The following is a 12,032-nucleotide window of genomic DNA, read 5'->3' as shown; positions in this document are numbered from 1 at the left end:
CAGGTTGACCTCCTCTCACTTGAAACAGAACACTTCCACAGGTGGATTTCCTCCTGAAACCAAACATGTACCCACACACGAGGAGAATAATGAGGACTAAACTCAGATTCTTCACTTATCAGTCATGTTTATCCTCAGTCTGTGGCCTCAGGAAGTCCAGGTTGGATTGTTTCAGTTTTGCTTCCTGAGCTCAGAGTGACACTGCCTTGAGATTACAGACAGGAAACAGAACATATACTATGGATCTCCTCCTGTGACAAGGTAATAAAGTGGTAAATGTTTAGTTTAGTTTATGCATCACCCTTGGGCTACTGTGTCTCCTACTGAGCTGACATGCCCGCGCAGAGCAGACATAACGGCTCTTTGGTGCAAACACATTTTTCTTCTGCAAGGATCAAATCCCATTGCAGACTTGGTGCTTGCTTCAGCTTTCAACTCTTGTGAAAGCTGCCACACTCATCCAGCCCTGCTCAGATTAAACTGCTTTGTCACATTTAGTTGATTTCTCAATCCTGTTTCAAACCAGATGGTGATGATGCAACGTTTTATTTGCATCATGTTGACACAATCTACTGTTATTTACAGCAATGATCAGAAATGTCAGCAGGTCAACGGCCTGCTAACGTTACACAATCCTACCATTCTACAAATTTTTGATTGTTCTTTTGGTTTTGACTATTTAGTATAAATATTAATCAAAAACAAGCCTAATTCTATAAATTCCATTATAAGCGTGCTTGAGGGTAAATCTAGTTATGAGTTAGGAGAAACTAAATGTTTAGTCAGAACTAGATAAATGATGAAATGATTAGATTTTTATTTAGATTTGGTTTCAGTTGAGTTGAGATTAGGTTAAATTATTTTGTTTAGTTGTTTAAGTCAATCTTAGGTAACCACACTTAGTTTGGCCGAACCTAGTTTTAACTTAAGTCAAATTTGATTCAGTCCTGTGTTTGCTAGCTTAGCTTAGCATTAGCTTGATTTTGTTAGCGCATTTGTTTTCAGAATTGCTTCATGAAATTAGCTTAAATAGCTTATACTTGCTATACTTGTTTGTTTGTTTTTTAGTTTCGTTACTTTTTTCTTAAATGAGATCAGCTAGCATGTTTATCTTAGCTTAACTAAGTTTAGTTTTATCTTGAGTTGAGTTTAATTTAGGCTATGTTTGTTAGCTTAGCAATACTGTGTTTATTTATAATCAATTTTAATCTATTTGTGTTCAGAATAGTTGTGTTAAACTAGTTTAAATATCTTTTGCTCAGCTAGATTAAATAACTTTAGTTGTTTCTCTTAGCTTGGCTAAACTCAGGTTTGTTTATTTTGGGTTAATTTGGCTTTTTGCAAGCCTCATCATGTCCTGAACACAAATTTTTTTAATACATAATCAGTTTAAGAGCTTGTTTCTAGCCTGGTCTGATCTATTTTGGGCTCAGTTTGTTGTTAACTCTTTAATCGCCTCTGTCAGTGTGCCCCAGGTCAGCTGTGGCTACACAACGTATCACAATCAGTGTGTGAATGGATAAAAGGCTTTATAGGCCTCTGACTCTGAAAGGCACTGTAAAAGTGTGGGTCATTTATCATACATGTTATAAAGAACACCTGTTGGGTTTTCTAGCAGCAAAAAAGAAAGCAGTCGGTTCAGTAACAATCCTGAAAAGCTGTTATAAACATCTGGCTTAAATAGACTGGTTTTAAATTATACAAAAGCAGACAGATTATCTTTTTAAATGTTTGGTATCATGAGAGGCAGACTGAAGGACACAGTGTAAGCACCACGGTTTACCCTTTTGAATGAAAAACCTCATCTGAAGAACAATTCTTCAGATTCCAGACCCTCCATTCAGCCTCTGAAGCCTCTAGAGCCAAAGTGGATTCCTGTTCATGCCCCGGTGCAGTGCACATTCTGCTCAGCAGGTGTCTCGTTGGACAGATCTCAGGGCATGAATTATCCTCAGGGACAGATACTGGTGTTAGGAACTGACTGAACAAGATGAGGGGAAAACACTCACTCTCTTGCTTTGTGTTTCTCAGTGGAAGAAAATTGGAGACACGTAACTGAAACACAAGGACTAACTGAAGAATTTTTTTCTCCACTTCCTTGAGCAAAAAGAAAATAATAACAGATATAAATATATTTGTGTGTACAAGAGGGAGTTTCACACAAACCGCTTCTCCTTCAGTCAACAGTAGCTGCTCAGACTCGTCCTCTGTGGGCAGTCAGAAGGAGGGGGGATCCCCAGCATCTGGGAGGGACCCAAGGTCCAGTTCTGGATCAACAAGCTACACACAGGTGGGCTCAGACTACCAACGTAGCACACTTACCCAACCAAAGGCAAAGATGCTGTTTTATTAGGAACATGTTGGTTTTATGAAATTATATTTGTAGTCCTGTACAGGCAGAGGTGTCTTATTTTAAAAGATTTCAAGGAAACGTCTCTAAAATTAAAGTCCCCAACAGAGCTCAGTGAAATGCCAGGACCCGTTTAATACTGGAGGACACGTGGAAGAAGAAGGACCCCTAGTGGCTGGCTGCAGTATATGTTTTAAACCCCGCCTCCTCCATGTAACCTAATGGGATATTGTCCTGATTAAACACTTCTAATAGGTTTAGCTTTAATTAGTGATCACTAGTTACTTGCTCTGGAGCCTCACAATGAGGAGGTTGCAGGTTTCAATCCCACATGGAGTATGCATGTTTTCCACAAGCATGAGGGTGTTTTCTACTGCTAATGAGTTAGAAGTGGTGTTTATTATGCCTGCTATGGGTAAATCTTTGCTAACTGTTATGATTTGAACATAAATGAGAATATCAGACTGAAACCAAAGAGGATAATGACCGGGAACTAATTAAAACAACAAAATTCAACACATATTTCATAAACCATAAATAACACATCACATGGTATTTTTGTTTAAATCTGTGGTTTCTGCAGCTGGAATTCATGGTGGTGCTGGCTAACTGTAGCACTCCTAACTGGAAGTTTCTTATTTCTGCCAGATTAACAGTCATAAAGTTTTATAACATAAAAACAAAATTTGTTTCCTTTGATCAGCCTTAGAGATCCGTGAGAGACTAAGAGTAGAGCCACGGCTCCTCCTCAACAAGAGGAACCAGCTAAGTGTTTAGGTCATGTTCTGGCATTAGAAAAGCCCTGGATCTTTGCAGGGTACACTGGAGCAACACATTCTCACACCCAAAGCATCAAAATATGACGCGTGTGACCAAGCCTCAATATATGATGATTCGGGATGCCCTAGCGCGTCAGGAGACGATGATCAGGGACACACTGATGACGCACCGTCCCAGAGCGTCGGTATCCGACGCCGGTGGTGAGACGGACATTAGAACGACTTGTGAACTACTTAACCTTCCCCTCATCCCAATCCTAACCTTAAGGTCACAGTTACTGACCTTAAGGTTAGGATTGGGGTGAGGGGAAGGTTAAATAGTCGAATAATGTCCGTGTGACCGCGGACCATCAAACACTGACGCCAGCGGAGCCACGTGTCCCTGCGTGTCCCTGATCGTCGTCTCCTGATGTGCTGGGGCATCCCGAATCGTCATATATTGAGGCTTGGTCACACGCGTCATATTTTGATGCTTTGGGTGTGAGAATGTGTTGGCTGGGGGGAACATACCTCCACGCTGGCTAGGAAACACCGAAGGGTTCTAATGATGGAGATGGTGGAGGCTGGCTCATTACATTTTTGGAGAAAACATATCTGGAGTAAGAGGCATGGTTGTCTGTTCCCCTGTTGGTTCTCTGTTGGGCCTCTAGTATGAGCAACAGCTCCCCAAACAGGCTGATGGTTGGATAGAATTGGAGTTTTCTCACTTTTAGTTCTGGAAACTTCTTGGTTCCAGAAGAATTTTCTTGAAACTCTTTATTTACCCGTAAAAAATGGCAGCTCATAAAATGTCATGCAATTGCATGTAGCACATGTTTAATTAGTGGTGACATTCTGATGGAGCTGACGCAGTTTCCCTGAAGTGATTTATATGAAAAGCAGTAAAAGTACGTTTTGTGTTCGTGAGGCTCGGCATTCATCTTTAGCTGTCGGCAAACATCCGAAGCCGGCCCGCCATCCAACACATCCTCACTATTTGTGTTTGTGTACAAACACACACAAACATACACACACACACACACACACACACACACACACACACACACACACACACACACACACCCACACACACACACACACATACACACACACGTTCCCTCAATCTCTTTGTCTAGTAAACAGAATATGACAGATTGGCAAACAAGCTGTGCAGGGAGCAGATTGACAGACAGACGGACACTCGCAGGCTGAGCAGATAAGGGCAAACACGCAGATAGCTCCAACAACAGGTCGAGGATTACCGCTCGTGCGTGTACGTGTGTTTAATTGAGTAAAATATAAAACAACAGTTTTTTATTCCTTTTTCCTCCCCAGAGTCCATCTCCCTCCACAGCAGTGTGACTTTCATCTCAGTAAGAGTGATTTTTTTATGTTTATTGTGTGTTTCCTGTGGTGTTGCTGCTCTTTTCGTGTCTCTGCATTGCTCATTTAGCATTTCTACTCGTCTTTATGATTTAAAAAAACAATCTTGGTTGTTAAACATTTGTTTTCTCTGTCTTTTACTAAAATCTCAGACTGCACTCTGGACTTTTCCAAGCCTCAGACGTCTTTAATCCAGCTCTTAGGGAGGCAAACTGGACAAAAGAGGGACCCTCTGACTCTATCTGGAACTTCTCCGCCCTTCTCCCCTTCATCTCCTGGAACACAAACGCCCGTGCTGCTGGATTAGACGCAGCTGCATCCAAACAGGATCAAAATTGCCCCGTTTAGACCATGACAAGCCCCAGCGGGGCTCTCTGCACTCCGCCATTTTGGATCTGCCAGCCTGGGTATCTGGCAGAGTCATCGACACTAAAGGCACTTCAGCCACACAGTGTGGCCATTGTCTGTCCAGCTAGGCCAAACCACTTGGTCTGAACCACCGACTTTCTGGGCAGGCTGTCTGCATGCATCACATGCTTCACAATCAGATAATAAACAGGAAGTAATATGCAGGGTGCAAACGCGGCATGGGATTGCAGATTTAGAATGAATTATGCAGTTTATCATCCTCAGAGGGCTGAATGGACAACTGTAGGCCTTCTTTTTATTATCTGCGTCAAAAAAATGTGTGGCACACGCAAGGTGGGACTGTGTCTATGTAAATGGGTGGCGTTAGCATGAACACACACACACACACACACACACACACACACACACACACACACACACACACACACACACACACACACCACACACAACAGTCTCCAAACGCATGCAGTCACTCTTATTGTTAAAGGACAGTGGAGCTCTGTTCATTCAATCACACACACACACACACACACACACACACACACACACACACACACACACACACACACACACACACACACACTGCACCCAGTCTAGAGCCTGGTACAGTCGCCAAACAAGGCGAAGCTACATCTGATCACGTACAGTAAGCTTGGCTCTAATGAGGAAGGGGAGGGATTTGCGGTTTCATATCTATTCAAGTGTTTATGTAATCGGTAATACTAAACAATAAGGGTCCCTTTATTAACATTACGTAGTGCATTATTAAGCATTAATAAACCATTAAATAGAGTGTTAATAACTGCTTTTATGCATTACATAGCATTATTATACATCTTATTTAATGCATTATTAAGCAGTTACCTAAAGTCTAATACTGAACCTAAGGGTCCAAAATTCATTCAGTAATGATTAATTACAGTTAAGTAATGCTTAGGTAACGCTAAGACATCTATTAAGCATTTAGAAAGTGTTTACAAATGGATAAATGTTTACAGTTTACAATAAGGGTCAAAAATTCATTTGGTAATGTTTAACTACGGTTAGGTAGTGCTTAAGTAATGTGTATGAGTCTATTAAGAAAGTGTTTCCTAAGAGATACATGTTTACACGTAACACTAAAGGTCCAAAATTCATTCAGTAATGATTAATTACAGTTAAGTAATGCTTAGGTAATGCTAAGACATCTATTAAGCATTTAGAAAGTGTTTACAAATGGATAAATGTTTACAATTTACAATAAGGGTCAAAAATTCATTTGGTAATGTTTAACTATGGTTAGGTAGTGCTTAAATAATGCGTACGAGTCTATTAGGTATTTAGAAAGTGTTTCCTAAGAGATACATGTTTACACGTAACACTAAAGGTCCAAAATTCATTCAGTAATCATCAATTATGGTTAAGTAATGCTTAAGAAATGCTTAGGCATCTATTAAGCATTTAGAAAGTGTTTCAAAAGGCATACATTTTTACACTTTACAATAAGGGTCCAAAATTCATTCAGTAATCATTAATTATGTTAGGTAATGCTTAAGTAATGCTTAGGCATCTATGAAGCATTTAGAAAGTGTTTCCAAATGGGATCAATGTTTTTACCATACCTAAGGTCAGGTAAGGGCTTCCTGATGACAAACACAGTACAGCAGTAGTAAGACATTACTTAATTGATTATTAATTGCCATCCAAGTAACATCCAAAGTGCAGGGTAGAATAAGTGGATGCATTAGTTGACTGTTACTTATTGCTTATTCGCTGCAGACACACAACCATAATAAATAATAATTTTCATAATTATTAAGGGTTGATTCACACATTAACTAAAATGGTCATTAACACACATGATGCAACGTAATTAAATAATGCAAGTGTTATTTCAAGCTTAGTACTGCATTAACTAACGTTCAGTGATAGACTTTAGGTAACTGCTTAATAATGCATTAAATAATATGTTTAGTAATGCATAATAGCAGTTGTTAACACTTTATTTAATGGTTTATTAATGCTTAATAATACACTAAGTAATGTTAATAAAGGGACCCTTATTGGAAAGTGTTACCATGTAATCTAATTGTGTTTTCATTAAGTTGCAGGATTTCAATGCAAAATGGTGTTTAGTCATCTTTAAAGTGTTTCTGCTACATGTTGGTGCCTTACAATTGTTCTCCAATTCACTGAAACTGTCGGTCTTTGTCAGCTGATGCCACGATGGCTAGTGCCCAGTGCTTTATGGGTAATCAAGGCCAACTCGGTTGGTGAAGAGAGCACGACAAATTAAAGAAAAGCTTCAAATAATATTTTTTCCCCTGTTAGCTTAGAGTGATTTGTAGTTCTTAATTGGTGCAAGCACTTGTTCCTTAGACCAGATAGTGCGGTCATACAGATTATTAATGTTGATAGCCGTTATCTTAGCTAAATATTGATACCTGGCTTCTTTGCTAAGTTTCTCTGGATATGGTATTTTTCCATCATCTTCTTTTTAGCCATTTAATACTTTAAATCCTAAAACAATATTCCCCTCCCATTTCCTTCAACTTGCTTACCTCTGCTCACCATCCAAGATGGGACTTGATGTGTGCTAGTCACATAACTGACACAGACCCATATGGAACACTATCTTCATTGCTTGTTGCCCTATCCTATGTGCCAAAGGTATTAAACTGGTGTTAGTGCAATGTTGACATGTGTACAAAGTTACATTATGTTCTTAAGTCAGTATCTCATTGATCTGTGACAGTTGGGGAATGCAAGAATGTATTACATTTTAATTAAAACTGCATGGTAATGGTTGCTGGTTTGAATCCAGGCTGCAGTCAGCATGCTCTTCCAATGTTTATGTGGGTTTCCTTGTGTACTCCATTTTCTCCCACGTACCAAAAACCAGAATGTCCAGAGTGATCAGAGGTTGAACATAAACCCTAGGTATTCGTGAGTGTATCGCTGCACATGTCCCTGGTATAGACTGCCCCGCTCCTACATGGTAGTTAATGTAAGCAGCAGTTGGTCCCACAACATGGGATTGCCCATTGAGAGCTATTGTCCTGGTGGGATGTGACCAGCATTGTTAAGGATTTAGGAATGCCAGGGACCTCTAAACATGGTTCAGCTTGGATCTTTGTCAGCCATTTTCATGTATTTGTTTGCAGTTTGGGCTCCTTCCGAGATTGCTATTGTCTTGTCGTCTTTCGCTGCTGTAGAGTCAGGTCTCAGCAAGGAAGTTCCATTTTTCACTCAGGAAAACTACATTTGAAAAGAGTTCCAGAAACCTGCAATAACTTTGTGTCTGTTTGAAGAGAAAACCATTCTTGCAGATCTTTGGAAAAGGTACAGAATTCCCACTAGATTGAGATCCTGGGGCTCCCCATCAAATCCAGGAAAGCATATTGTGTAAAACCCGTCACCAACAGCGGCAGCCCACTGAAATACTGTCATAAACTTTCCCAGTTGGTATGATCATCTCCATAAAATGGAGAAAAATATACTACTCTGATTACTTTTGTTTATGGAGAAAATAACAGATTACATCTGATGATTTTTAAAGACCAGTTTGTACGAATAATTATCCATCTCAGTATTATGTTCTCAAAATGTTGAATAATGTGTTTTATCATTTTATTATTCTGTATTGGGTCATTTTTATGTTTACTTTTAATATTTTACACAGTATTAGGATATAAAATTGTTTATTAAAATTTGTAAAGCTAGTGTCTAAATAGCAGATTTGGAGAGGGAGCAGATGGTTAGCTAAGATTAGATTTGAGACAAGAAATGTGGCTTTTGCCAAAGAAGATCACAAACTAACTAATATGGACGTCACAATCCTAGTGGAAATGAAAACAATAAATGGTTCAAAAAAGGGTCAAATTCATCAAAATGGTCCAGAAGTGCTTCTGAACAGACCTGTCTTAACATACCACACATGACAGGAATATCTGATGAGTTTATCTTTAGAGATGTTATGATAAACAGTGTGTATTTAAGATTGTTAGAAGGGGGGGAGTGGGTCATGATAATTAGGTAAGAAAAGGCAGGAATTCAAGGGTTCAAAGATTCAATGCAGTATTAGTCATGTGTGCTCAATGCAATCCTTACTTTGGTGCCCAGCCTGGATGCCGAAGTATGATCAGGTATAAAATACATAAAGGTAAAAAAGGGAAAATGCAAAATTTTTCTTAGCTTGCTCGTGTCCAGCTTCACGCTAGCACTAGCTAACTAACTTTTCTTATACACTTACGCCCGCACTGCATGGCTCGACTAAGCTTTCCCTTTTTCGCCAAGAACAGAGTTTTTAGAACCAACTTTAATGTGGTTCCAAGAGTTATATGCTAATTCAAAAATGACATGTCAGAAAATTGTCAGTCACAGATAGGCTAGGGAGTGGAGTCACCTACACTACCCTGTACATCAGAGAGTTTTGCCTCACTGCCCTCAGCCTTTTTCTGGTCTCCACTTTCCAGATGTGAAAAGAAAAACGCCAGACTGAGCAGAACGTTTACTGTTGCTACCCGGGTCCTCCATTGCTGCATTGTGTTTTGGTTGTGCGGTGTACAGACCTCCTTAAGCTACTTTTTGAACCCTAGGGAACACCCCCTACTGTATCAAACCCATCCACTAGAGCCATTTCGCAATGGTCTACTTTACACTTGACGTCACCATGCACGTGCTGCTAGCTGCTAGTGCCAGACAAACAAACCACATGTGCAATTAGAAAAAACACAGTGTTTTTTTTACACTTCAGTTGTTATTTGTGTCACTACATTTTACATACCACCCACCACTGGTCAAAGCCTTAATTGTCCACGTTTGGATGCTGTTTACCTAAGAAGGCACTACACAAATACAGGCCATTTACCACTTGATCTGCTCCACACTGGGAAAATCAGCTCGTCCATCTAAATACTGCCATCGCTATACTTTGTCCGTCTTTCTCTGTTCCCCTTTCCAGCTGTGTCATACTGTTGAGGACCATACCCATGTTTGGAAAAAGAGTAACAAATGTTCTTTGTGACATCTCATCTGAATATCTAGAGTCTGATTTGCACCTCCCCAAACACCTGCCTTGCTGTGTGAGCGTCTTTAGGAGACTAAGCTACAGCTTTGTAACAAGCGGGGCGGCTCAGATACATAAACACCCTTGAAAAATTCACGCTAGTTTGACTAGGGCTACCTCCCACAATGCATTATAGTATTATGTAACAATTTATTTTTAGCTACTGTAAAGAACTGGAATAGAAAACCACTGGAACCATGTATAGTAAAGTCGAGCCGCTCTGAGTAGGTGCTGGTGGAAAAGGCCATTAATTATGACTGGGAAGGTTAAAAAAAACTAAGGAGCTAGTTAGCTAGCTATAAATGTGGCCACAGTTTTGGTATTCGGTCAACTAAGTGCACTTATTGTGCCGTTAGTTTCTCTTCGATTCTGGTTCCTATGCTAGGCTGCAAGCCAAGTCATGGGTCTGGCATCTTCTCAGTTTAATTTTATGTCAAACCATTTCCTTTAAAAATCTCCCAACAAGCGGAACGCCAGATAAAAATAACTCCCACTTCCTCCTGTACTCTGCTAGATTTGGACCTATTAATAGAAGTGTTACACTGCAGAGCTCTATTTACATACTCTGAATATGAAACACCCAGAAAAAGATGCACAGGATCCATGGAGCAGTTTTAAATTCAGCCTAACGCCCCAAGATGCTTCACCACTGTGTTGTAGTTCCTATTTTATGGCAGCACTTACACAAGCATGGTATCACCAATGTAACTGGAAAAACATGCTTATTTTTTAGGGTACAGTAATGAAGCTTCTGGAATAGCATATCTGCATCCAAATTCAGAAGTTGCAAATGGCTTTTGAGCAGTTTCTGAATCAATAAGTAATTTGTTGGCTTGAAGAAGTCTGCACACTTCGTAGCCTTTAGCTGTTTGGTACATCGCATTATTATTGGAAGCAATGTAATGAACACCATCTTTCACTTTTACAGCTGTTTGAATTGTCATATGCAGATTCTCTGGTGATTGCAGAAATGCTCTTTTTTTGTACGACCCACTCCTCCAGATGTTTACAATTCCAAGAATGTTGGCAATGCATGCTGCGCTTACTTGATAATTGTACTTTTGTTTGTTTCTGTGTCGAATTAAAGAGTGGATTCCAAATGTCACAGAGATGAGGGAGTTAGTGGGGGAGGGTTGGGGGGGGGGGGGGGGTGTAACGGGCCTAACATGAGGCCTGTAACCTTGTATCCCCAGACTCGCCGTAATGAGTGTGTGGTCTCCTCCGTGGGAGCCAGCTGTGCTGCTGCCGCCCCACAAAAAGCTGAATGATTAGATAACTACAGTGCAGCGCCATATCAAATAGTTCCAGGGATCAAGTTCTCCTTCTTTGGGGGGGGGGGGGGGGGGGGGGACTTTCAGAGTCCATCTGTGCATGTGAGGGGCACAGGGAGGGGAATGGGAGATAAGGGGGGGGGGGGGGGGGACAGGAAGGGGCATAACAGAGGGAGAGAGAAAGGGAGCGACAGAGGAGAAGGACAGGAGACAGTAGGTGGGAATGATGGGAAATGAGCGAGGGCGAAGGGGCAGACAGGCAGAGAGGCACAGTCAAGGGGAGAGCAGGAGCATGAAGGGGGGGGGAAATAAAAGAGGGGGGGGGGTGCTTATAGAAAGAGGAAGACACAAAGTAGAGTTAGAACTTTTTTTCTCTTTTTTCGAATGTTGAGAACCACGAGAGCCGCAGAATGGATGAAGGAGAGAGCGAGCGGGGGGATGTTGACAAAGCAGCGAGACTGTGGCGAACAAAGAGAACGTGAAGAGAATGAGTCGGGGGAAACATCAAAGGGATTTTTCAGGCCCGGTTACCGGGACAACAGACATTTGCATGCGATTAGCTTTTTACATCATATTAAGAAGGGTTAGGGTGAGGGAGGGAGAGAGAGGAGAGGAGGAGAACTATAGATCACACACACACACACACACACACACACACACACACACACACACACACACACACACACACACACACACACACACGTGTATGAAATACCGAAAGGGGAAAAAGAGGGATGTTGGTCATCTCACACAGACAAACTGAGCTATAGGCAGCTGGTTGAGCGTTGAGAGGAGATCCAGGAACACACCGACGCAGGCATGGTGGTGGTGGGGGGGGGGGGTCAGAGTGTGTG

The 12,032-nt window shown here is 41.0% G+C and overlaps 1 protein-coding gene across 3 annotated transcripts in view; it reads left to right on the top strand.

The window, feature by feature from the left end:
• Positions 1–4,861, top strand: part of arhgef40 (Rho guanine nucleotide exchange factor (GEF) 40) — a 45,463-nt gene extending 40,602 nt beyond the window's left edge. For 2 of the 3 annotated variants that reach the window (XM_054747430.2, XM_070548953.1), the window contains exons 25-27: positions 2,181–2,290; positions 4,444–4,481; positions 4,644–4,861. In XM_054747430.2, the coding sequence (XP_054603405.2) occupies positions 2,181–2,290; positions 4,444–4,470 (137 nt within the window). In that variant the 3' untranslated portion in view covers positions 4,471–4,481; positions 4,644–4,861. Of the gene's footprint in view, positions 1–2,031; positions 2,118–2,180; positions 2,291–4,443; positions 4,482–4,643 lie in introns of those variants that run through there. The other variant, XM_070548954.1, reaches the window with a different exon arrangement.
• Positions 4,862–12,032: the final 7,171 nt, after the last annotated feature.

Source organism: Nothobranchius furzeri, chromosome 2 (assembly GCF_043380555.1).
Source record: "Nothobranchius furzeri strain GRZ-AD chromosome 2, NfurGRZ-RIMD1, whole genome shotgun sequence".
Taxonomy (NCBI): Eukaryota; Metazoa; Chordata; class Actinopteri; order Cyprinodontiformes; family Nothobranchiidae; genus Nothobranchius; species Nothobranchius furzeri.
This window is presented reverse-complemented; position numbering and strand designations above follow the sequence as displayed.